We start from the raw sequence: 27,906 nt of genomic DNA, 5'->3' as shown, positions 1-27,906 counted from the left end.
ATTGCTTTCCAAAGGGTACACACTCATTGAAATATCAGAAGGGGGATTAAAATAAAACACTGATTTACGCCATGAAAAACCCTGAAATGTATTCTTTAATTTAATTCAAAATAAATACTACCACGGCAATGCAAGTTCACTATTGGTTTCTTGCCCTAATGTTTTGGTAAGAAAACAAACAAGCAAACAATCCAAAAAACAATTGGATAAAAAAACAGACTTTAGTAATGCATCCAACAATATCATCCTTCAGCAGCTTAAAGAGAGGTGCCTTTGACTCTGAACAAGACTGGGTAACACTGCCTAGAATGACACAAACATAAATAAATCTAGTACTATGGTACAAAAAAGGAAGGGAATGGTAACAACCTGATGTAACCACATATCACTGCAGAATTGACCATGGTCCCACTTGAACAGGTAAAAGAAAACGTTACAGTGGGTGTCAATCTATTTGACCGACAGCGAAAAAGGGTCCCGTCTCCATGGAAACCTCTTCTGGAAAGACAGGTCGAGGCGACGCTGACATCAGTCACAAAATGGGAGCGTCCAGTCAGTCTTTAACGTTGTAGTTGACGTTGTTTTAACCCAAAACATCATTCTCAGTCTTCCTTTTCCTCCGGTCTTGGTTCTCCTCAGCAAGCTTGAAGTACAGTCACACACAAAAGTTCATGTCTGGCCAAGATGCCACTAAGAACAAAAAAAGGCATTGCATATGTACATCAAAAAAGGTGGGGGAACTGCTTTCCTCCCTCCATTCTCACAGTCCTCATCATACACAAGTATATTCATGGCTCAGTTTCACGTGATCTGTGACCTGACATGGTTAGTGATTATTGATGCCTTCCGCCCACCTTGTCGCTTTGGGAAGATTGATGGGGAGATTTTTTTTTTATTTTTTTTTATTTTTTTTTTACAGATTTCATAGTCTGTCACAAGCCATATCAGCAGAGCTCAGAGCTGGCTCTGATGTTAGAGAGTGTATATGTGTGTGTGTGTGAGCATGTGTGTTATGACAGCATAAGGTGGACCTGTATAAGCCACATTCCTTGTGTAAACATCTATACCACTTTTTTTCTATAGCTATGAAAATAAGTTATTAATCAAATGACTGTGGAAAAAGAYGCAAAAAAGGCTTGTATATTYATAGTAGCTTTTCCCTGATGGGTGTGTAAAGCTAAACTGGTAGCTGAGTTGAATGCGGTTGTGCTCTGTGTTGCCTGAGTGAACCGTGCAGTATCTGGCAGTTTAGTGTTTCTGTCAAACAATAACCAAGTAGAAATCTCTGGCTGAAAATGAAAGGTCAAAAAGGATGAAAAAAAATAACACTGTGACAATGAAATTGGAATGAAAGAAACTGTCAGTTCTGTCTTTTTTGTGGTTTTTAGCAGATAGTGACTCTCGTTGCCATGGGATTGTAGAATGTGCACCGCCATGGCATTGTATATGAGAAAAATAATTGTTTGAATGAACCACAAGCCCCCCGACCTAAACCCTGTCTGTATGATACGAAACATCTGCACACATAAGGCAACATTTTTGGTTTTGTTCCCTAGAACGGCTCTTCCAAACCAAGTGCAAAAAATTTCTAAATAAAATAAAAATAAAAGACAAAGAACGTAACAGGTCGACAACCTAATATTGACGGATAAAAATAAATAACAAAAACATTGCCTTCTGCAGTATATAGCGTTGAAAATGTAAGATACTTTTTTTGTGTGGAGAGACCAGCTTGAGTCTATCCCACTGTGCAAAACCCCTTTTATAGTCCCTTAAAAGACAACTTCTCCCAGTCTGCACTCGAATACAGAGAAGGAGAAAAGAGGGGAGACTTTTCCTAAAATGGCTACGTGTTTTCCTCGAAACGGCCGCACGACGGGGGAGGGGGGCAATACTGGCTGGCTGGCAATGACCTTCACTCTCGTCCGCTGGCCGAATACGAGAATTGTGGGAAATGAGGCCTCCGTTCGCTGTCACCCTCACCCATCCCGTCTTCATCGTCTGTAGAAAGAGACAGCGAGAGAGGGGAGGGAGAAAGACAGGTAAGTCTGGGCTCAATAACAAACTTAATGAATGAAGTTATAAGGGTGTTGTAACCTGCATGAGTTAAGTGTCATTACTTAAGTCTCTCACCGTTGCCGCTTGCTTTACACCGCCCCCAGCTGTGCCCTGGACACCATATGTGAATTGATTGCCCCCCATCTATCTTCAGAGCCATTGCTGCTAGGTGACCTAAACTGGGACATGCTTAACATCCCAGGCATCCTACAATCTAAGCTTGATGCCCTCAATCTCACACAAATTATCAATGAACCCACCAGGTACAACCCCAAATCTGTAAACACAGGCACCCTCATTGATATCATCCTAACCAACCTACCCTCCAAATACACCTCTGCTGTTTTCAACCAAGATCTCAGCGATCACTGCCTCATTGCCTGCATCCGTATTGGGTCTGCGGTCAAACGACCACCCCTCATCACTGTCAAACGCTCCCTAAAACACTTCAGCGAGCAGTCCTTTCTAATCGACCTGGCCCGGGTATCCTGGAAGGATATTGACCTCATCCCGTCAGTAGAAGATGCCTGGTTATTCTTTAAAAGTGCCTCACCATCTTAAATAAGCATGCCCCATTCAAAAAATTTAGAACCAGGAACAGATATAGCCCTTGGTTCTCTCCAGACCTGACTGCCCTTGACCAGCACAAAAACATCCTGTGGCGTTCTGCATTAGCATCGAATAGCCCCCGTGATACGCAACTTTTCAGGGAAGTTAGGAACCAATACACACAGGCAGTTAGGAAAGCTAAGGTTAGCTTTTTCAAGCAGAAATTTGCATCCTGTAGCACAAACTCCCAAAAGTTCTGGGACACTAAAGTCCATGGAGAATAAGAGCACTGCCTCCCAGATGCCCACTGCACTGAGGCTAGGAAACACTGTAACCACCGATAAATCCACTATAATTGAGAATTTCAATAAGCATTTTTCTATGGCTGGCCATGCTTTCCACCTGGCTACCCCTACCCCGGTCAACAGCCCTGCACCCCCCACAGCAACTCGCCCGAGCCTCCCCATTTCTCCTTCACCCAAATCCAGATAGCTGATGTTCTGAAAGAGCTACAAAATCTGGACCCCTACAAATCAGCCGGGCTACACAATCTGGACCCTCTCTAAAATGATCTGCCGAAATTGTTGCAACCCCTATTACTAGCCTGTTCAACCTCTCTTTCGTATCGTCTGAGATTCCCAAAGATTGGAAAGCTGCCGCGGTCATCCCCCTCTTCAAAAGGTGGAGACACTCTAGACCCAAACTGCTACAGACCTATATCTGTCCTACCCTGCCTTTCTAAGGTCTTTGAAAGCCAAGGTAACAAACAGATTACCGACCATTTCGCATCCCACCGTACCTCCGCTATCTGGTTTCAGAGCTGGTCATGGGTGCACCTCAGCCACGCTCAAGGTCCTAAATGATTACATAACCGCCATCGATAAGAGACATTACTGTGCAGCCGTATTCATCGACCTGGCCAAGGCTTTCGACTCTGTGAATCACCACATTCTTATCTGCAGACTCAACAGCCTTGGTTTCTCAAATGATTGCCTCGCCTGGTTCACCAACTACTTCTCAGACAGAGTTCAGTGTGTCAAATCGGAGGGCCTGTTGTCCGGACCTCTGGCAGTCTCTATGGGGGTACCACCGGGTTCAAATCTCGGCACGACTCTTCTCTGTATACATCAATGATGTCGCTCTTGCTGCTGGTGATTCTCTGATCCACCTCTACGCAGACGACACCATTCTGTATACCTCTGGCCCTTCTTTGGACGCTGTGTTAACTAACCTCCAGACGAGCTTCAATGCCATACAACTCTCCTTCCGTGGCCTCCAACTGCTCTTAAATACAAGTAAAACTAAATGCTTGCTCTTCAACCGATCGCTGCCGGCACCTGCCCGCCCGTCCAGCAACACTACTCTGGACAGTTCTGACTTAGAATATGTGGACAACTACAAGTACCTAGGTGTCTGGTTAGACTGTAAACTCTCCTTCCAGACTCACATTAAACATCTCCAATCCAAAATTAAATCTAGAATCGGCTTCCTATTTCGCAACAAAGCCTCCTTCACTCATGCTGCCAAACATACCCTCGTTAAACTGACCATCCTACCGATCCTCGACTTTGGCGATGTCATTTACAAAATAGCCTCCAACACTCTACTCAACAAATTGGATGCAGTCTATCACAGTGCCATCCGTTTTGTCACCAAAGCCCCATATACTACCCACCACTGCGACCTGTACGCTCTCGTTGGCTGGCCCTCGCTTCATACTCGTCGCCAAACCCACTGGCTCCAGGTCATCGACAAGTCTCTGCTAGGTAAAGCCCCACCTTATCTCAGCTCACTGGTCACAATAGCAGCACCCACCCGTAGCACCCGCAGGTATATTTCACTTGTCACCCCCAAAGCCAATTCTTCCTTTGGCCGCCTTTCCTTCCAGTTCTCAGCTGCCAATGACTGGAACGAACTGCAAAAATCACTGAAGCTGGAGACTCATATCTCCCTCACTAGCTTTAAGCACTAGCTGTCAGAGCAGCTCACAGATCACTGCACATAGCCCATCCAACTACCTCATCCCCATACTGTATGTATTCATTTATCTTGCTCCTTTGCACCCCAGTATCTCTACTTGCACATTCATCTTCTGCACATCTACCATTCCAGTGTTTAATTGCTGTATTGTAATTACTTCGCCACCATGGCCTATTTATTGCCTTACCTCCTTTATCCTACCTCATTTGTATACACTGTATACAGACTTTTTCCTACTGTATGTTTGTTTATTCCATGTATAACTCTGTGTTGTTGTACGTGTCGAACTGCTTTGCTTTATCTTGGCCAGGTCGCAGTTGTAAATGAGAACTTGTTCTCAGCTAGCCTACCTTGTTAAATAAAGGTTAAATTTAAAAAAAAAAATTTAAAAAACTTAGGGGCACTTGAGTAACAGTGTTACCTTAGAATAATCACTAAATAAAAGCCAGTACCACAGCACCCCCAACAATTCAACAGACTAATCATCCTATGGCAGAGTCTATGGCAGGAAACCCCTATTCCAAAGAAGTGGGCCGAACCGTGCAGAGGGATCCGATGGACACTTACATTTTTCCGGGGGAGTGATGGTGATCGTCTGTGCCGTGAACTCCTCATCGAAATACCGGGTGTCTGTCTCTGACGAGACCTGTGGCATGAAGGGGGGGACCAACTGTAGGGGAGAGAGAGGGGACACCGTTGTCACATGTAATATATAATTGATATGCCATTTAGCAGACGCTTTTATCCAAAGCCACTTACAAAAATGTATGCACAAACTACTGTATCGGTGGCCTTAGGAGTCAAACCCAAGATCTTGACATCATGCTTTATCAACTGAGCCACACAGGACCACAGTGACATGTGACACACTGATGTCCGTGGCTTGTGTGTGACGTCAATATTTGCATATTTGACTGGAAAAATGCTAGTCATTTTCACCTGCGTGGAATATTCCGAATTTATTCAGAAGTCGGTGGGAGGGCAGAGAACTGGTTTAATGAAATCGTACACGTAAGTGATCAGGTGTAGAAGAGGAAACTCACCTTTTTGTCGTAGACGTCTTGCCAGTCTACAGCCACAAAGAAACTGTGGCGCATTATCTCCTTCGCATCGTCTGGACCGCCACCGAGTCTGTCGTAAATAAAGAAAAGTACAAATGTGAACACTTTCTAGAAAGCCTGTCGAGAAACAAGACAACATGAGCTAGGTGCAAATCCTGGAATAACATCAAGGGGTGAATGAGAGAACGTTCTCCCTTGAGTTTACCACTAACCTAGCTGCCTCTCAAGCTTTTAGTGACAAAACGGCTTTGTAGCAGAGCAATAAACAAATGAAAAATTGCGATGAGATAATATTTCATAAAGCAGGATCAATGAGTGAGCCAGTAACTCCGATACAAAAAAGACTAAATGATGGGAAGTTACAGTTGAGGGCTGATTAGCATGAGTCATGAATCAATAACCCACTTCAAGTTGCTCTGTTACGAAGTAGGAAATGTGTTGTGGTCAAAACTATTTGGCAGAGTTTGTTGGCTGATCACTGACCCAGCTTCGTATAATCCCCCACTGGAGCCTTGGTGTGTGTGTGTGTGTGTGTGTTCGTTCGTCTGTCTGTCTGCGTACCTGTGCCTCTGTGTGTACATCTCTCTTGCTTCAATGCATGCATGTCTGTCTGTGTGTGTGCCCGAGTGTCTGTTTCTATCTCTCTGTACCGTTTGTTGGGGTCCTTGATGAGCAGGCCGGAGAGCAGGGACTTGGAGTCGGAGGAGAGCGTGCGTGGAAACTTGATCTCCTCCATGAGGATCAGCTCAAACAGCTTCTCGTGGTCCTGGTTGTAGAAGGGCAGCCGGCCGCACATCATCTCATACATGACCACGCCCAGACCCCACCAGTCCACCGCCCGGCCGTAGTCATTGTCCTCCAGCACCTAGCATAGGGACATCATGATATAATAAAGTAAGTTTTACCCACTTCATATGTATATACTGTATTCAATTTTGACCGATTTAAAAATCGGCAATGCCGATTAATTAGGGCCGATTTCAAGTTACGTTTTTTTGGATGCAGATTACATTGCATTCCACGAGGAAACTGCGTGGCAGGCTGACCACCTGTTACGCGAGTGCAGCAAGGAGCCAATGTAAGTTGCTAGCTAGCATTAAACTTATCTTATAAAAAACAATCAATCTTCACATAATCACTAGTTAACTACACATGGTTAATGATATTACTAGGTTAACAAGCTTGTCCAGCGTTGCATATAATCAATGCGGTACTGGTTAATTTATCATCGAATCACAGCCTATTTCGCCAAACGGGTGATGATTTAACAAAAGCAAAACCGTTGCACAAATGTACCTAACCATAAACATCTATGCCTTTCTTAAAATCAATACACAGAAGTATATTTTTTTAAACCTGCATATTTAGTTAAAATAAATTAATGTTAGCAGCCAATATTAACTAGGGAAATTGTGTCACTTCTCTTGCGTTCATTGCACGCAGTCAGGCTATATGCAACAGTTAGGGCCGCCTGGCTCGTTGCGAACTAATTTGCCAGAATTTTACATAATTATGACATAGTATTGAAGGTTGTGCAATGTAACAGCAATATTTAGACTGAGGGTTGCCACCCGTTCGATAAAATACGTAACGGTTCCGTATTTCACTGAAAGAATAAACATTTTGTTTTCGAAATTAAAGTTTCCATATTTGACCGTATTAATGACATTAGTCTCGTATTTCTGTGTGTTTATTATATTATAATTAAGTCTATGATTTGATAGAGCAGTCTGACTGAGCGGTGGTAGGCAGTAGCAGGCTCGTAAGCATTCATTCAAACAGCACTTTCCTGCGTTTGCCAGCAGCTCTTCGCAATGCTTGAAGCACAGCGCTGTTAATTACTTCAAGCCTATCAACTCCCGAGATTAGGCTGGCAATACTATAGTGCCTATAAAAACATCCAATAGTCAAAGGTAAATGAGATACAAATGGTATAGAGAGAAATAGTCGACACGCCATAATTCCTATAATAACTTGCGGCTGAACTTGAAAGGGGTTCCTTCGTTATTTTACCTTTCATGTCTTCCATATCTTGATCTACTTCAAATAAGGTCTGTTTCGTGCAGGCTTAAACCGCCTCAACGTTTTGATACTCATGTAAATCTCACTAGGATAAGGTAACGTTTGTCAACATATTTTCATAAATCAACTCTACAAAAAATAAAGTGCTTATAAACTCAGCAAAAAAAGTAACATCCCTTTTTCAGGACCCTGTCTTTCAGAGATATTTCGTAAAATTCCAAATAACTTTACAGATCTTCATTGTAAAGCATGTTTCCCATGCTTGTTAAACTAACCATAAACAATTAATGAACAAACACCTGTGGAACGGTCGTTAAGATACTAACAGCTTACAGACGGTAGGCAATTAAGGTCACAGTTATCAAAACTTAGGACACTAAAGAGGCCTATATACTGACTCTGAAAAACACCAAAAGAAAGATGCCCAGGGTCCCTGCTCATTTGCTTGAACGTGTCTTAGGCATGCTGCAAGGACGCATGAGGACTGCAGATGTGACCAGGGAAATAAATTGCAATGTCCGTACTGTGAGACGCCTAAGACAGCGCTACAGGGAGACAGGACGGACAGCTGATTGTCCTCGCAGTGGCAGACCACGTGTAACACCTGCACAGGATCGGTACATCCGAACATCACACCTGCGGGACAGGTACAGGATGGCAACAACTGCCCGAGTTACACCAGGAACGCACAATCCCTCCGTCAATGCTCAGACTGTCCCGCAATAGGCTGAGAGAGGCTGGACTGAGGGCTTGTAGGCCTGTTGTAAGGCAGGTCCTCACCAGACATCACCGGCAACAACGTCGCCTATGGGCACAAACCCACCGTCGCTGGACCAGACAGGACTGGCAAAAAGTGCTCGTCACTAACGAGTCGCGGTTTTGTCTCACCAGGGGTGATGGTCGGATTCACGTTTATCGTCGAAGGAATGAGCGTTACACCGAGGCCTGTACTCTGGCGCGGGATTGATTTGGAGGTGGAGGGTCCGTCATGGTCTGGGGCGGTGTGTCAGAGAATCATTGGACTGAGCTTGTTATCATTGCAGGCAATCTCAATGCTGTGCGTTACAGGGAAGACATCCTCCTCCATCATGTGGTACCCTTCCTGCAGGCTCATCCTGACATGACCCTSCAGCATGACAATACCACCAGCCATACTGCTCGTTCTGTGCGTGCTTTCCTGCAAGACAGGAATGTTAGTGTTCTGCCATGGCCAGCGAAGAGCCCGGATCTCAATCCCATTGAGCACGTCTGGGACCTGTTGGATCGGAGGGTGAGGGCTTGCAGGTGCCTTGGTGGAAGAGTGGGGTAACATCTCACAGCAAGAACTAGCAAATCTGGTGCAGTCCATGAGGAGGAGATGCACTGCAGTACTTAATGCAGCTGGTGGCCACACCAGATACTGACTATTACTTTTGATTTTGACCCCCCCTTTGTTCAGGGACACATTATTCCATTTCTATTAGTCACATGTCTGTGGAACTTGTTCAGTTTATGTCTCAGTTGTTGAWTCTTATGTTCATACAAATATTTACACATGCTAAGTTTGCTGAAAATAAACCCAGTTGACAGTGAGAGGACGTTTCTTTTTTTGCTGAGTTTAGCAATAAGGCACCTCGGGGGTTTGTGGTTGTATGGCCAATATACCATTGCTAAGGGCTGAATCCAGGCACTCTGCATTGCGTTGTGCTTAAGAACAGCCCTTAGCCGTGGTAATATTGGCCATATACCACACACCCCTGTACCTTATTGCTTAATTAAGTTTGCTGAAAATAAACGCAGTTGACGTTGACAGACGTTTATTTATCAGAGTTACCTTGTCCTATGGATAGCTACACAGTTATCAAATTGGCWTGGTGGTGTAAGCCTACACGAAACATAGACCTTATTTGAACTCAATCTAAAAATATCCTATGGAATAAATGAATGAAGGAACCGCTTTTCAGATTTTGCTGGAAGGTGTCATGGGGATTATGACTCACACTTTGGTAGTCAATTCTTACCATGCCCATTATTAAAATAKGAATTCTTACCATGCCCATTATTAAAGTAGGATTTCCTGCATATAGAAATTACAGTTTTTGTTTTCAACATTCATCACAGGTAACTTAAACTCTATTTTTATTATTCAAACAGTTGAGAGTATTTGTGTCTCCTAAGCAGACTCTTCAGTATCATTGTCACTTCAGAGAGCTCTGTGTGTATGTGTACACRATTATATTAATTTTACAGATGGCAGAGAAAAGCAGAGCACCAGTGTGGGACTATTACATTGAATTGGCACCAGGGAAAGCATGATGTGATGAAGATGTAAGCATGGGGTCAGCAATGGCTAAATCAAAAAATGCCACCAACCTGTGGAATCACCTTAAGAACACCCATCCAAATTCCCATAAGGAATCACCTTAAGAAAACCCATCCAAAAGCCCATAAGGAAGCAAATGTTGAAAAAAACAAACRCAAATTCTTCACAAGGAAAAAGTGATACAGACAAGTCACAGACAGACAACGCAGGCTAAAATCGTACAGCTTTTTAATAAAAAAAGCATAATGGCAGGACAAAGACCCAAGGACCAGGAAGATGAAGCAATTATTGAGGATTACCCAGGATCAAAGAWGAAACATTATTTTGATCAGAAATGCTAGATAAAACCCATTAAAGAGTTGTGATGAAAGTGAARAATCTGGTGGCACCAGTGAACGCTCCACACATGACATTCACAACTAACTGCTGGTCAGGCACTACAGAGTCCCTGATGAGCCTTACTGGACATTTCATTGACAAGGTCTGGACAAGAAAGCAGGTTGTGCTGAATGTCAAGACTATGACTGGATCACACACAGGAAACTACGTCAGASAGATGTTTTTGACCATGTTGGAATACTGGGAAATACACACAGAACGTGTAGTGCTGGTCCTCAGGGACAGTGGAGCAAACATGGTGAAAGGTATGAGACTGGCAGAGCTTCCAGACTTCAGCTGCAGTGCACACACCCTACAGCTTGTAATCAATGATGGCCTATCCAGTCAGAGAGCTGTGCTAGACTTTATTTCCATGTTGAAGAGCTATGCAACTCACTTTGAYCACTMTGTACTGGCCAAACAGAGGCTGAGGGCCATTCAGGAAGAGCTTGGCCTTCCCAAACACAGCATCATGCAAGCAGTTCAAACTCGCTGGAACTCAACACTACACATGTTGCAGAGGATGTTTGAACAGAGGCGTGCACTGAATGTGTATGCAGGTGAATACGGACACATCAGCAGTTTGTCTGCTGCACAGTGGGACATTGTCTCAAACCTAATTGAGACTCTGACACCTATGGAGGAGGTGACACTGAGATGAGCCACTCCAACTTTACAGCCGCATGCATCATCCCCAGTGTGTCGGTGCTGAAGCTGATGCTACAGCAGGAGGGTTCTTCTACTCAAGGCATCAAAACTTTACGGAAGACCATGTTGGACAGTCTGACAAGGAGGTWCTCCAAGGCCAAGGAGACAAAGTGCCTGGTGCTGGAAACTGTGGCTGAGGGAGGAGTCTGACCTACGAAGGAAACCAAATCCCATAGCCACAGCAGATGGGACGAGTTAAGAGGAGGACCCAGATCCAGGCGCAAAAAGGCAGAATCCGGGTAGATCAGCCATCCAGTCTGGTGGACAGCCTCTACGCTAGAATCCTCGGAAGCTAAGAGGGCAGGGATGAAGTTTTGAAATTGAGTTGGAGTGTTAACWCACAGAGCCTGTCATGGACAGAAAGAGCGGCTTGCCTTTTGAGTGGTGGAAGCAGAATGAGGACAGACTTCAATCACTCGCTCCGTTGCCAAAGAAGTTTCTCAGTCCCCCACCTTCTTCGGTCCCAAKCTAGAGAGTGTTCAGTGAAGTGGGGATCATTTATGAGAAGTGGAGGAGCAGACTGACAGGGGACCATGCAGACAAGCTCTGCTTTTTGCACCACAACCTAAAACTTYTTAACTGACAACATTGAAGACCCATGAAAGCTGGTGGTTCCTTTTAGCATATGTTCTCATGTTCTGAACTAGTAACTTAACCCTTTAGCTTTTTTACATGGCACATACCGCACTTTTACTTTCTTGTCCAACACTGTTTTTTTGCATTATTTAAACCAAATTGAACATGTTTCATTATTTGAGATTAAATGTATTTATTTATGTATTATATTAAGTTAAAATAAAAGTGTTCATTGTTCATTCAGTATTGTTGTAATTGTCATTATTACAAATAAATAAATAATATATATATATACACTGCTCAAAAAAATAAAGGGAACACTTAAACAACACAATGTAACTCCAAGTCAATCACACCTCTGTGAAATCAAACTGTCCACTTAGGAAGCACATTCTGTTGTGCAAATGGAATAGACAACAGGTGGAAATTATAGGCAATTAGCAAGACACCCCCAATAAAGGAGTGGTTCTGCAGGTGGTGACCACAGACCACTTCTCAGTTCCTATGCTTCCTGGCTGATGTTTTGGTCACTTTGGAATGGCTGGCGGTGCTTTCACTCTAGTGGTAGCATGAGACGGAGTCTACAACCCACACAAGTGGCTCAGGTAGTGCAGCTCATCCAGGATGGCACTCAATGCGAGGCTGTGGCAAGAAGGTTTGCTGTGTCTGTCAGCGTAGTGTCCAGAGCATGGAGGCGCTACCAGGAGACAGGCCAGTACATCAGGAGACGTGGAGGAGGCCGTAGGAGGCAACAACCCAGCAGCAGGACCGCTACCTCCCCTTTGTGCAAGAAGGAGCAGGAGGAGCACTGCCAGAGCCCTGCCAAATGACCTCCAGCAGCCACAAATGTGCATGTGTCTGCTCAAACGGTCAGAAACAGACTCCATGAGGGTGGTATGAGGGCCCGACGTCCACAGGTGGGGTTGTGCTTACAGCCCAACACCGTGCAGGACGTTTGGCATTTGCCAGAGAACACCAAGATTGGCAAATTCCCCACTGCGCCCTGTGCTCTTCACAGATGAAAGCAGGTTCCACTTGAGCACATGTGACAGACGTGACAGTCTGGAGACGCCGTGGAGAACGTTCTGCTGCCTGCAACATCCTCCAGCATGACCGGTTTGGCGGTGGTCAGTCATGGTGTGGGGTGGCATTTCTGGGGGGCCGCACAGCCCTCCATGGGCTCGCCAGAGGTAGCCTGACTGCATTAGGTACCGAGATGAGATCCTCAGACCCCTTGTGAACCATATGCTGGTGGCGTTGGCCCTGGTTCCTCCTAATGCAAGACAATGCTAGACCTCATGTGGCTGGAGTGTGTCAGCAGTTCCTGCAAAGAGGAAGGCATTGATGCTATGGACGCCGCCGTTCCCCAGACCTGAATCCAATTGAGCACACTGGAGCATCATGTCTCGCTCCATCCACCAACGCCACGTTGCACCACAGATGTCCAGGAGTTGGCGGATGCTTTAGTCCAGGTCTGGGAGGAGATCCCTCAGGAGACCATCCGCCACCTCATCAGGAGCATGCCCAGGCGTTGTAGGGAGGTCATACAGGCACGTGGAGGCCACACACACTACTGAGCCTCATTTTGACTTGTTTTTAAGGACATTACATCAAAGTTGGATCAACCTGTAGTGTGGTTTTCCACTTTAATTTTGAGTGTGACTCCAAATCCAGACCTCCATGGGTTGATAAATTTGATTTCCATTGATAATTTTTGTGTGATTTTGTTGTCAGCACAYTCAACTATGTAAAGAAAAATGTATTTAATAAGAATAGTTCATTCATTCAGATCTAGGATGTGTTATTTTAGTGTTCCCTTTATTTTTTTGAGCAGTGTATAAATAAATAAAAATCGGCACCTGCTTTTTTTGGTCCTCCAATAATCGGTATATTGAAAAATCATAATCAGTCGACCTCTAATTCTAGTCAAGSCTCATCCTATATAACTACTGCGTATTTATTGTCCATAATGTCTATACACACCACCATATACATATATATTTTGGACTGACATTGCTCGTTCTGATATTTCCTCTTTATTTTGTGKATTTCTGTGTATTGTTAGGTATTACTACACTGATGGAGTTAGGAACATAAGCATTTCACTGCACCTGCGATAACATTTGTAAAATGTGTACGTGACCAATAACATTAGATTTTATTAGTATGTGACCTGACTGTATCTTCTTGGCCCCCTTGTTGGGAGCATAGGGCGTCCGCCACTGGGGCCCCCTTGGGAGGCTAGCAGTCGCCACTGGGGCCCCCTTGGGAGCATAGGGCGCCGCCACTGGGGCCCCTTGGGAGCATAGGGCGTCCGCCACTGGGGCCCCCTGGGGAGCATAGGCGTCCGCCACTGGGGCCCCCTTGGGAGCATAGGGCGTCCGCCACTGGGGCCCTGGAGCATAGGGCGTCCGCCACTGGGGCCCCTTGGGAGCATAGGCAGTCCGCCACTGGGGCCCCTTGGAGCATAGGGCGTCCGCCACTGGGGCCCCCTTGGGAGGCATAGGGCGTCCGCCACTGGGGCCCCCTGGGGCATAGGGGTCGCCACTTGGGCCCCTTGGGCATGGAGGTCGCCACGGGGCCCCCTTGGGAGCATAGGGCGTCCGCCACTGGGGCCCCCTTGGGAGCATAGGGCGTCCGCCACTGGGGCCCCCTTGGGAGCATACCGCATTCATACCGTTCTTCTCTACACCTCACTCTTTTTCGTGCAAGGGCTTTTGTCTCTTGCCAGTAGATCTCTGCTTTACTCAGTACACTGATGTGGTTAGTATATTAGATACCTAGAATATTTCCTCCCATAAGAAAACCTGGATAGATCTCACAACATGGCATTCTGGGTAGTGTAGTGTACATCAGTGTGAGCGCTGACCTCTGGAGCCAGGTACTCTGGCGTGCCGCAGAAGGTCTTCATGGTGGCTGTGTCGGTGATGCCCTCTTTGCAGAGGCCGAAGTCCGTGATCTTGACGTGCCCATCTTTATCCAGCATCAAGTTCTCCAACTGCCAATGAGAATAAATATCATGTTATATGTTGAATATACGCCCCTATAATATATCCATCCTCAACAGCATGCGCTTTTTATATGTTTTAAGTCAAAATAGTATATGTTTTAAGTCACTTAGTCTCCCATTGGACTTAGTTAGGATTGGAAGTAAGGATTCGCTTCTAAGAGAAGTCTACACATGGTGTTATGATAGATATAGCGATGACTGTCCAACAGCTTGGCTAATATGAAAGAATGTACCTTCAGATCGCGGTACACTATCTTGGCAGAGTGAAGGTARTCTAAAGCGGAGACGATCTCAGCTCCGTAGAATCGCGTGCGGTCCTCGGAAAACACTCGCTCTCTTGACAAATGGAAAAACAACTGCGAGGAAAAACGGGAAAGATAGGAATAAATGGTAAAAAAAGCTATGTTAAATTCAAATATGTATTTACACATCTACATATAAAAAGGTATAGTTCCATTCACTAATAGCTCTCTAAAAAACATGTTATGGGCCCGTATTCACAAATTGTCTCAGAGTAGGAGTGCTGATCTATGATCAGTTTTGCATTTTAAATCAGAATGAATAGGAGGGGGACTTGATCCTAGATCAGCAATCCTAATCTGAGACGTTCCCTGGAAATAATTATTTTGGCTCCTGGAAAGAATTCTGTATGGTGGAAGAAGAAGGTGCATCTGTCTCAGGGAATCCTCATCAACACACCGACAATGTCTGTAAAAGAAATGTGCTAATCTTTCCCCAGGTATCTCAGGTAGCACAGGCATCTCTTACCTCTCCTCCGTTCACATACTCCATGACAAAGCACAACCGGTCCTTGGTCTGAAAGGAGTACTTCAGAGACTGGAGAAAAATAACAAGAGTTGCACCATCGTTGTTGTTTTGTTTCTTTACATCCATACAAACAGACGTTCAATTATCTTGTGAATTCATATCTAATGACACGTGCAACAGTAGAACAGCTTAAACGTTTATTCTATCAGACTTGGCTTTTGACTGAGTCTGTGGATGCATCCCAAGTGGCACCCTATTCCCTATATAGTGCACTACTTTTGACCAGAGCCCTATGGGTGCCATTTGAGACATGGCCTCCAAGTGAATAATAAAGGCTTACAGTATAAAGTTTGCCTTTAAGTCTTTGCTAAACAATACTCACGGTTAGGAATGGATGCCGGGTGTTTTTCAACACTCTGCTTTCTGTGAGGGTGTGAGCAACTTCGTCCTGCGTTACAAGGAAAGAGAGGAAAATCCAGAAACAGGAGGGTAGAGAGAGAGGGAAAGAGAGYGGGAGAGAAAGATAGAATGTTTGGATGTAGAAGGTACAAGGCGCCAAATGGTGATATCTGGATCCATTCCAACAGGGCTCAGTTCTTTCTACCAGTGTTTCGACCGCCGGTCTGTGGGATGGTCCCAGACACTCATTTAGTCAGTTTTATCGCGCTAGTTTAGTTTAAATGTACTTCCAAGCAGGAAAAGACATAGTTCTAGTTTGCTGATGTACATATTACCTCTACTAACCTGTACACCAGCACATTGACTCTGTACCGGTACCCCCTGTATATAGCCTCGCTACTGTTATTTTACTGAATTATTTGTTACTTTTATTTTACATTTTTTACTTAACACTTATTTTTCTTAAAACTGCATTGTTGGTTAAGGGCTCGTAAGTAAGCATTTCACAGTAAGGTGTAAGGTGAATGAATACCTGTTGTATTCGGCGCATGTGACATAAAATTTGATTGATTGGATCCCTTGAATAAAAAAGGTTGAGAGAAACTGCTTTAAAACCAGCCAGTACCTTGGCGATGATGACTTCTTTCTTCAGGATCTTCATGGCGTAATAAATTCCGCTCGCCTTCTCCTTCACCAGAATGACTTTCCCAAAAGTGCCTTTGCCCAGTAGTTTCAAATAGTCAAAGTCATTCATTGTCTGTCAGAGAGGAGAGAAGAGGAAAGTAGAGAAAAGAAAATAAACTAAAAGAGGAGAAGCCTTCATTGAGATGAGAGAAACAATCTTGCTTGGTGTTTATTTGCCCATCTACCAATGTATGAYCTGCGCTCAGTCCCCAGGGCGGCTCACCTTCCGTTTGTGTTGGCTGGTGGAGGTGTCCATCTCCTCCTCGTTGACCTCGTTCTCGATCTGCGACGTGGGGCTGCACAGGATCCCCTCCTCCTCCTGCTTGGCCAGGGAGTCGGCCACCATCTGGATGGCCTCGGCCCACTCATCCCTGGAACCAACCAACAGCAGCAGCTCACTTTAATACACTGCTTTACTGCGTGTGTATGTGTGCGTGTATATGTGTGCTGAGGAAAGCACACATTTCGAAAAGTGCRGGGTACAAAACAAATGCCATGGAGAAATCTAGAGACATACCCCCATTCTGTCTGGATGCTCCCGTGGTGTGCTAAAACTAGTTACGTCAAAACATGCAACTGCTGCTGTGGAAGTTTTATGTTTAGATTAACATGTTTTAGCAGCATCTAAACAGTGTATAGGTATTCTTCTTCGATTTTCAATAACGTTTCCCCTAAAGGCGAGAGACGAGGAGGCAAGGCTGTAGTAGAGGAAGAGGAGAGAGAGGAGGGAGTGAGAGAGGGTGACCCACCTCTCATCGGGCGTGTCCACGTGGAATGTCCTCTCAATAACCGTTGTCCACTGCAAACAGCGGATGATGAACGTGTTGGGCTTGGGCCGCTCCGTCTTCATCAGCTGACATTCTGAGGAGAGGGAGAAAGAGGGGGAAGAAATAGAGGGGTGTGTCGGGATGGAGAGAGAGGGAAGAAAGAGGGAGAGAGAGGAGGTGGGAGAGAGCAAGGTAAAAATAAAATTAGTGGGGTGATGAACGAGTGATTGAATAAATCCTTCATACCATGGAGGTTGACATCAAAGCATCACAGAATAAACATTTGTCACTCACTAATTTTTCAGGAGATAAGGGTGGCAACATAGTGTTGTACTATAAAGTAGCACTACTTTAACTCTGAACGTGTGACAGAGACACATTGGCTCTTAGGAGTGCACACATGGGAACATGGGAACCTTTTTTTATTTTTTTTWAATGAATTTTACCCCCTTTTTCTCCCCAATTTCGTGGTATCCAATTGTTAGTAGTTACTATCTTGTCTCATCGCTACAACTCCCGTACGTGCTCGGGAGAGACAAAGGTCGAAAGCCATGCGTCCTCCGAAACACAATCCAACCAAGCCGCACTGCTTCTTAACACAACGCGCATCCAACCCGGAAGCCAGCCGCACCAATGTGTCGGAGGAAACACCGTGCACCTGGCGACCTTGGTTAGCACGCACTGCGCCCGGCCCGCCACAGGAGTCGCTGGTGCACGATGAGACCGGCCAAACCCTCCCTAACCCGGACGACGCTAGGCCAATTGTGCGTCGCCCCACGGACCTCCCAGTCGCAGCCGGGCGTGAACCCAGAGTCTCTGGTGGCACAGCGATGCAGTGCCCTAGACCACTGCGCCACCCGGGAGGCCCGTAACATGGGAACCTTTAATGATATTTTAAAATTAAGAAAATTGTAGTACATTGCCTTAGGAAAGTATTCAGGCCACTTGACTTTTTCCATATTTTGATTTGTTACAACCTTAATCTAAATTTGATTAAATTGTTCCCCCGCCCAAATTACACACAAAATCCAGTTTTTGCTTTGTCAGTATGGGGTAAGACATTTTTGCAAATTTATTAAAAATACAAAACTGAAATATAACATATACATAAGTATTCAGACCCTTTACTCAATACTTTATTGAAGCACCTTTGGCAACGATTACAGCCTYGAGTCTTCTTGGGTATGACCCTACAGGCTTGGCACACCTGTATTTGGGAAGTTTCCCCTATTTCTCTGCAGATCCTCTCAAGCTCTATCAGGTTGTATGGGGAGTGTCGCTGCACACCTATTTTCAGGTCTCTCCAGAGATGCTCGATCGGGTTCAAGTCCGGGCTCTGGCTGGGCCACTCAAGGACATTCAGAGACTTGTCCAGAATCCACTCCAGCGTTGTCTTGGCTGTGTGCTTAAGGTCGTTGTCCTGTTGCAAGTTGAACCCTCACCCCAGACTGAGATCCTGAGCGCTCTGCAGTAGGTTTTCATCAAGGATCTCTCTGTACTTTGCTCCATTCACTTTCCTTCGATCCTGACTAGTCTCCCAGTCCCTGCCGCTGAAAAACATCCCCACAGCATAATGCTGCCACCACGTTTCACCATAGGGATGGTGCCAGGTTTCCTCCAGGCTTGACACTTGGCATTCAGGCCAAAGAGTTCAATCTTGGTTTCATCAGACCAGAGAATCTTGTTTCTCATGGTCTGAGTCTTTAGGTGCCTTTTGGCAAACTCCAAGCGGGCTGTCATGTGCCGTTTACTGAGGAGTGGCTTCAGTCTGGCCACTCTACCATATAGGCCTGATTTGGTGGAGGGCTGCAGGGATGGTTGTCCTTCTGGAAGGTTCTCCCATCTCCACAGAGGAACTCAAGAGCTCTGTCAGAGTGACCATCAGGTTCTTGGTCACCTCCCTGACCAAGGCCCTTCTCCCCCAATTGATCAGTTTGGCAGGGCGGCCAGCTCTAGGAAGTCTTCGTGGTTCCAAACTTCTTCCAGTTAAGAATAATGGAGGCCACTGTTCTTGGGGACCTTCAATGCAGCAGAAATGTTTTGGTACCCGTCCTCAGATCTATGCCTCCACACAATCCTGTCTCGGGGCTCTACAGACAATTCCTTCGACCTCATGGCTTGGTTTTTGCTCTGACATGCACTGTCAACTGTGGGACCTTATATAGACAGGTGTGTGCCTTTCCAAATCATGTCCATTCAATTCAATTTACCACAGGTGGACTCCAATCAAGTTGTAGAAACATTTTAAGAATGATCAATAGAAACAGGATGCAACAGAGCTCAACTTCGAGTCTCATAGCAAAGGGTCTGAATACTTATGTAAATAAGGTATCCTATTATCTTTTTTTTATACATTTGCAAAAGATTTTAACAACCTGTTTTCACTTTGTCATTATGGGGTATTGTGTGTAGAATGCTGAGGATTWAAAAAAATATTGAATCAATTTTAGAATAAAAACGTGGAAAAAGTCAAGGGGTCTGAATACTTTCCGAAGGCACTGTATATTGTAATACAATATACCCAACACACTAAGAAGTGGTTTCCCGGGACAGATTAAACCTAGTCCTGGACTCAATCATTTTCAATTGAGATTCTCCATTGAGCTTGCTTTTTAGTCCAGGACTAGGCTTAATCTGTGTCTGAAAAACCGCCCCCAAATGGTTTAAAATGGGGACTGATGATGGCGAGGAGAACCTACTTGCTACAGAGAAGTTATTGAGGGGATAGGCCAGGTCTGCGTCCTGGGGTTTGTCTTTGTAGCCGATGAAGGATCCGTCGGTCTTCAGCAGGAAGTAACGCGGCCTCCAGTTCTTTATGTACTCACCTGCAACAAGTCCAGCAGGGATTGGTTCATACTGGAAACTTAGCCTATCAGTTTTTATAGTTACTGACTGACTGACTGGCTGGCTGGCTGTAGCAGAGTGGTCAGACCTTCGCTGCATCCTAAATGGCACTCTTCCCGTTACAGTTCCAGGGCTATGGGCCCTGGACAAAAGTAGTGTATTATAAAGGGAATGAGATGTCATCTGGGATGTACCCCTATGTACAGCTTTAAGGAAGTGCATTTTCATTTAACAGTATGGCAGGATGATTCATCATGGTTCAAGAAGGTTAATACATAATTAATTAATACGAAGGTCCATGCTTGTGTTTGCTTGCAAGATCTCCATGCGGACCTTGTTGTAGAATATTATTTTATTTTTTTACAACAAGTGACAGTGTGCAAAAATGCAGTAACGACTTTGTAATAACAATTTAATACAAGTATAAAACTGATTGTTTGCTACTAGTTTAACTCTAAACCACTAGCTACCCTTCAGTGTTTAGAAGACTAACTGGATTTTGTACAAGCACAAAAGTGCCTGTAACAATTCAGTGGCTCCCGGGCTCTGAATGGAAGGAACTGGGGAGTTAAGCCATCCTCCGAGAACTCAAATGTGTCTGTGGCAGTGTCACAGCCTGAGGCTAAATAAATAAATACACACACACAGTCCATGTGTTCAACCAGTCAACACAGCTTAAAATCCTCCATACCACATGCTGTGCATACTAGCTATAAATCAGGGGTTGGAACTAGAGGTCGGCCGATTATGGTTTTTCAACGCCGATACCGATTATTGGAGGACCAAAACAAGCCGATACCGATTAATCGGACAATTTTTTAAAAGTATTTGTAATAATGACAATTACAACAATACTGAATGAACACTTATTTAAACTTAATATAATACATCAATAAAATCAATTTAGCCTCAAATAAATAATGAAACATGTTCAATTTGGTTTAAATAATGCAAAAACAAAGTGTTTGAGAAGAAAGTAAAAGTGCAATATGTGCCATGTAAGAAAGCTAACGTTTAAGTTCCTTGCTCAGAACATGAGAACATATGAAAGCTGGTGGTTCCTTTTAACATGAGTCTTCAATATTCCCAGGTAAGAGGTTTTAGGTTGTAGTTATTATAGGAATTATAGGACTATTCCTCTCTATATGACTTGTATCATATACCTTTGACTATTGGATATTCTTATAGGCACTTTAGTGTTGCCAGTGTAACAGTATAGCTTCCGTCCCTCTCCTCGCTCCTAYCTGGGCTCGAACCAGGAACACATCGACAACAGCCACCCTCGAAGCAGCGTTACCTATGCAGAGCAAGGGGAACAACTACTCCAAGTCTCAGAGCGAGTGACGTTTGAAACGCTATTAGCGCGCACCCCGCTAACTAGCTAGCCATTTCACATCGGTTACACCAGCCTAATCTCGGGAGTTGATAGGCTTGAAGTCATAAACAGCGCAATGCTTGAAGCGTTGCGAAGAGCTGCTGGCAAATGCACTAAAGTGCTGTTTGAATGAATGCTTACGAGCCTGCTGGTGCCTACCACCGCTCAGTCAGACTGCTCTATCAAATCATAGACTTAATTATAACATAATAACACACAGAAATAYGAGCCTTAGGTCATTAATATGGTAGAATCTGGAAACTATCATCTCGAAAACAAAACGTTTATTCTTTCAGTGAAATACGGAACCGTTCCGTATTTTATCTAACGGGTGGCATCCATAAGTCTAAATATTCCTGTTACATTGCACAACCTTCAATGTTATGTCAGAATTACGTAAAATTCTGGCAAATTAGTTCGCAACGAGCCAGGCGGCCCAAACTGTTGCATATACTCTGACTCTGCGTGCAATGAACGCAAAAGAAGTGACACAATTTCACCTGGTTAATATTGCCTGCTAACCTGGATTTCTTTTAGATAAATATGCAGGTTTAAAAATATATACTTCTGTGTATTGATTTTAAGAAAGACATTGATGTTTATGGTTAGGTACACGGAGCAACGACAGTCCTTTTTCGCAAATGCGCACCGCATCGATTATATGCAACGCAGGACACGCTAGATAAACTAGTAATATCATCCACCACGTGTAGTTAACTAGTGATTATGATTGATTGATTGTTTTTTATAAGATAAGTTTAATGCTAGCTAGCAACTTACCTTGGCTTCTTACTGCATTCGAGTAACAGGCAGGCTCCTCGTGGAGTGCAATGAGAGGCAGGTGGTTAGAGGGTTGGACTAGTTAACCGTAAGGTTGCAARATTGAATCCCCGAGCTGACAAGGTAAACATCTGTCGTTCTGCCGCTGAACAAGGCAGTTAACCCACCGTTCCTAGGCCGTCATTGAAAATAAGAATGTGTTCTTAACTGACTTGCCTAGTTAAATAAAAGGTGTAAAAAAATAAAAATAATAATAAATAAATCTACCAAATCGTTGTCCAAAAATACAGATTTCCAATTGTTATGAAAACTTGAAATCGGCCATAATTAAAATCGACCATTCCGATTAATCGGTCGACCTCTAGTTGGAACCAGTTCAGGGAACATATCCGAAAACCGGAAAATAACWAAATTAAACTAAAGTGATCTAAACTGTTCCGGAACAGAAACGTTATATTAAAATCATGGGAACCAGTTAATAACGTTATTTTACGTTCTGGACATTTTTTTCTGGTCCCACAAAAATCTCAGAAGTTCAAAGACATTAAACGTTCCTCCATAGAAGCTGCTTCTCTGTAGGTATAGTTCTGTGAGCCTAATTCAGATAATGCATGTCATAAGATGCCCAGGGCTTCAAGCCAAGCATTCACATCTTCTCTCGCGTGAAAAATTTTAGTCGCATCTCTGCTCTATCCACACTGATTGGTGAAGTAATTTAATACTGAACGAAATGTAAAAAAATAATAATAATAAAAAATATGTTTTCATAGGTTTAAAAAGGAACGATATAAAGAGTACTTTTTTGGTTCGAAATGCTTGAGAACTTTATTTTGCTTGTCGGAACGGAAAAAAAATAATGGTTCTGTTCAGAACGAAACAATTGGAAAATAATTTTGGTTCCAATCCCTGGTTATAATAATACAATATTCCATTGATTCCCTTCCCTGTTGGTTCCATGTTTATGTATATACAGGTATTTGGGGACCCGGGGGTGTTTGAAAAGGGGTGTTTGTTTTTTGATGTGAACTGTGAAAAAAATGTATTAATTAAAAGACAGTAAACATCACCGATCATCAATCAATCAATCGACTCACCTCTCTTCTGAACCCAGCCTTCCTTGACAACGTTTTGGTCGCTCATAGTGGCGTCGCCTTGACCGTCAGCCCAGCGCTCAGACCCAAGGGGGTGGGGGGGTTCAGCAGTCCTGACCTTGCTGTCTCTTTCTCTTCCTCACAGACACACACCCACTCTCCTCACTCTGTCTCTGTGTGTTGTCTCTCTCTCTCCCTTACTCCATCTTTTTCCCCAACTCCCTTGGCTCTCTCTCTCTTCTTTCTGCTACCTCCTCTCCACTCGTTTTCCTCTCACTCTCTGTCTTTACTCCCCTAACCGTCTCTCTCTCACACTGCCTTTCTCTCCACGTCTTCCTTCGCTCTCTCTCTTAAGGCACTCCAGCGGTGACTCAGCCTGGAAGGAAGCAGGGGCGAGAGAAAGGGGGGGGGAAAAGGTCCATGGATCGCTCCACACACACACACTACATCCCCACCCCCCTCTCGTTCCTTTACAAACACTTACGTGAGAACTGGAGTCATTGTTAAGACCCAGAATGCGCTTCCCGTCCCCTCCCACCAGCAGATTTGTCCCCTTTCCTCCCTCTCTCTGCTCTTTGGCGGGCCACAAACTGCTTATACTGCGCCATTGACCAGATTTTCTTAAAAAAGGTACACATCCTTTACGGCCACCTTGTGTCTATTCTGGTACCAATGGATTATTCTAAGTTGTCTATTAGGATATGCACAAACAACGTCAGAGACTGTGGCAAGGTCAGTGGTGCGTATTAGGACCACGCAAGACTTTGTCGCTTTTGAATTTAGATGTTTTGATCTACTACACTGTTAGATAATGTGTGCCTTGAAAACAACATATGCACTTTGATGGCAATAAAAGAACCAAATAGCCTCGATCTAGCAGCAGCATACCATCCTGCATCCCACTACTGGCATACCTCTAATGCTAAGCAGTGTTGGTTCTAGTCGGTCCCTGGATGGGAGATCAGATGCTGCTGGAAGTGGTGTTGGAGGGCCAGTAGGAGGAACACTTTCCTCTGGTCTAAAAAAATATATATCCCATTCCCCCAGAGCAGTGATTGGGGACTTTGCCCTGTGTAAGGTGCCGTCTTTCAGATGGGATGTTAATCGGGTGTCCTGACTCTCTGTGGTCACTAAAGATCTCATGGCACTTATGTATGAGTAGGGGTCTTAACACCAGTGTCTAAATTCCCAATCTGGCCCTCAACCATCATGGCCAGCTAATCATTCCCAGCTTCCAATTGGCTTATTCCTCTCCCCTGTAACTATTCCCCAGGTTGTTGCTGTAAATTATAACGTGTTCTCAGTCAACGTACCTGGTTAAATAAAAGATATACAGTACCAGTCAAAAGTTGACACACTCATTGAAGTTTTTTTTTATACTATTTTCTAATAGTGAAGACATCAAAACTACAAAATAACACCTATGGAATCATTTAGTAACCAAAAAAGTGTTAATCAAATCAAAATATATATATTTTTTKAGATTCTTCAAAGTAGCCACCCTTTGCCGTGATGACAGCTTTGCACACTTGGCATTCTCTCAACCAGCTTCACCAAGAATGCTTTTCCAACAGTCTTGAAGGAGTTCCCACATATGCGGAGCACTTGTTGGCCTCTTTACCTTCACTCTGCGGTCCAACTCATCCCAAACCATCTCAATTGGGTTGAGGTCAGGTGATTGTGGAGGCCAGGCCATCTAGTGCAGCACTCTCGTTCTTGGTCAAATAGCCCTTACACAGCCTGTAGGTGTGTTTTGGGTCATTGTCCTGTTGAAAAACAACTGATAGTCCCACTAAGTGCAAACCAGATGGGATGGCATATCACTGAAGAATGCTGTGGTAGCCATGCTGGTTAAGTGTTCTAAATAAATAATTGACAGTGTCACCAGCAAAGCACCCGCACACCTCCTCCTCCATGCTTCACGGCGCGAACCACACATGCAGAGATCAACTGTCTCTGCATCTCACAAAGACATACTGGTTGGAACCAAAAATCAAACATTTGGACTCATCAGACCAAAGGACAGATTTCCACCGGTCGAATGTCCATTACTCATCTTTCCTTGCCCAAGCAAGTCTCTTCTTATTGATGTCCGTTAGTAGTGGTTTCTTTGCAGCAATTTGACCATGAAGGCCTGATTCACACAGTCTCCTATGAACAGTTGATGTTGAGATGTGTATGTTACTTGAACTCTGTGAAGCATTTATTTGGGCTGCAATTTCTGAGGCTGGTAACTCTAATGAACTTATCCTCTGCAGCAGAGGTAACTCTGGGTCTTCCTTTCCTGTGGCGGTCCTCTTGAGAGCCAGTTTCATCATAGCGCTTGATGGTTACTGCGACTGCACTTAAAGAAACTTTAAAAGTTCTTGAAATTTTTYRGATTTACTGACCTTCATGTCTTAAAGTAATGATGGACTGTCGTTTCTCTTTGCTTATTTGAGCTGTTCTTGCCATAATATGGACTTGGTCTTTTACCTTATACCACCCCTACCTTGTCACAACACTGATTGGCTCAAACACATTAAGAAGAAAATAAATTCCACAAATTAACTTTTAAYAAGGCACACCTGTTAATTGAAATGCATTCCAGGTGACTACCTCATGAAGCTGGTTGAGAGAATGCCAAGAGTGTGCAAAACTGTCATCAGTGCAAAGAGTGGCTATTTGAAGAATCTCAAATATAAATATATTTAGATTTGTTTAACACTTTTTTGGTTACTACATGATTCCATATGTGTTATTTCATAGTTTTGATGTCTTCACTATTATTCTACAATGTAGAAAATAGTAAAAATACAGAAAAACCCTGGAATGAGTAGGCGTGTCCAAACTTTTGACTGGTACTGTTTATAACTTGAATCCCAACCTGGTCAGTCTGATGTCTCTAAAAGCATTGATCTTYAGTTACTTTTCACTGGGTATATTTAGTCACATCTAAGTATATTGGCTATTGGCTACAATGATGACAACATTAGCACGGACCTCAGTCAATCACTCCAAATCCCAATTGGAGATCAATGGGAAAAGCAGCCAGTATGTCAAAAGCATTATGTAGGCCTACTCTAGAAAATGATTTAATTCTTGGTCCACAATCATATTCAAGTTCAGGAACAGCTTCTGTGGTTAAATTCATGTCCTTTGTGGAGAGATAAAAATGTATTACCATTTACTTATCTCTAGTAACCAGTGATACAAGGGTGCCAAAATAGAGGCCAAATTGCCTGTGACAAMCCATGAGTTTATTTTTGTTCAAAGTGAAGCACTACTACCGTACTAGGAGAAAACTGTCTTACATGCAGTACAGTGTTTTGTTGTCAGAGATTGGACGCCTGTCAAAAGCGGCCGACTGATGTTAAAGACCTGGCTCTGGGACTGGGATGGAAAATAAATGGAATCAATCCAATGACAACAAAAACAATGGCTGACATGACCAGACTTTCCATTTTAGAAACCATTACAGGTCACATGTGCAAACCTTTTCCGCAATAATCGTCTCTGCCATCAATGTACAAGACATGGATAGGCCTTGCACCGCATACAAAAATAAGCAAATATTGAAACAACAGCTTTTGTTTCAAGGGCGTGTGGTGTCATTTGCTCTTACATAATAACATCCGCCTGCCATATAGCATTACACACTTAATTATACAATAATAACAAGAGGCACAAAATCATTACTGGGTAAGGATGATTTTTAAACAATGTTCTGGTGCCTAGCAAACGGATAAAATRTCAAGTGATTGGGGGAAGAAATTGTAAATCGAGCTAGCTAGCCACTGAACGYGGCTAACGAACGTTAGCTAGCAGCTAGCTGACAGTGTCCTCTTGACGTTTTACTTTTTTTTTACGACTCCCTACATTTCTTCCTAGGTTGTTGGCGTTATATATATATCATAGAAACATATAATTTGTTTAGGGCGCAAAGACTGGGCCGAAGCCAGACAGTAACACCACCCCATCATTGTCGCTCGCGCTTGAGAATGCCCAAGCCCTCCCGTTGCAGCATCCCAGCAGCATCACATCCCAAACTTGCAAATGACGTGCATTCATGCTAGCTAGCCCGCTACGGGCTAACGGTTGTTCCCACCCATTTTACGTTGAAAATATGCTTCCACAGGCCCCAAAATATTGAACCCCAAACCCAGCGCGTCTTAAACCCTTTCTGCTTTTCTTTTTATAATTAGTATTTTCATTACATTGACGTATTTTACCTGGCAGTCGAATAATGATAGCTAGGGACACCCCCCTTCGAGCGCTTGCGTGCTTCCAACGCAGCAAAATATTTGGAAAGAACAGTCAGTCAGTGATACAAATAGAAGAAAAACCGGGATGTATCCATTGTTGCTGATGCTACGGCCAATTACAATGTCCGAAAATAATACTTTGTAGACAGAAATTGCTGCGACAGTCCTCCCGGCTCTGTGACTAGCTTCAGCAGCTGCCGCTTGGTCTAAGGAAATCTCGTGACGTCACATGTAGCCAGATTTCGGACGACTTCCCTCTCCTCACGGCATCCATTCGCTTTTGTTGGTCCCCGGCTTTTGTTGGTCCCTC

The 27,906-nt window shown here is 44.1% G+C and overlaps 1 protein-coding gene across 1 annotated transcript; it reads right to left on the bottom strand.

Annotated features, from left to right (window-relative positions):
* Positions 1-77: 77 nt before the first annotated feature.
* LOC111982431 (RAC-gamma serine/threonine-protein kinase) lies at positions 78-27,878 on the bottom strand. The gene is made up of 14 exons (XM_024013999.2): positions 27,564-27,878; positions 23,356-23,728; positions 19,962-20,087; positions 17,245-17,356; positions 16,719-16,866; positions 16,437-16,568; positions 15,795-15,860; positions 15,413-15,481; positions 14,878-15,000; positions 14,504-14,632; positions 6,299-6,513; positions 5,631-5,718; positions 5,155-5,257; positions 78-2,001 (listed from the first exon to the last, which is right to left on the bottom strand). Exons 2-14 carry the CDS (start codon positions 23,399-23,401, stop codon positions 1,916-1,918), a joined length of 1,443 nt encoding a protein of 480 aa, XP_023869767.1. The 5' UTR covers positions 23,402-23,728; positions 27,564-27,878; the 3' UTR covers positions 78-1,915.
* Positions 27,879-27,906: the final 28 nt, after the last annotated feature.

This window comes from Salvelinus sp. IW2-2015, linkage group LG21, assembly GCF_002910315.2.
Source record: "Salvelinus sp. IW2-2015 linkage group LG21, ASM291031v2, whole genome shotgun sequence".
Lineage (NCBI taxonomy): Eukaryota > Metazoa > Chordata > Actinopteri > Salmoniformes > Salmonidae > Salvelinus > Salvelinus sp. IW2-2015.
This window is presented reverse-complemented; position numbering and strand designations above follow the sequence as displayed.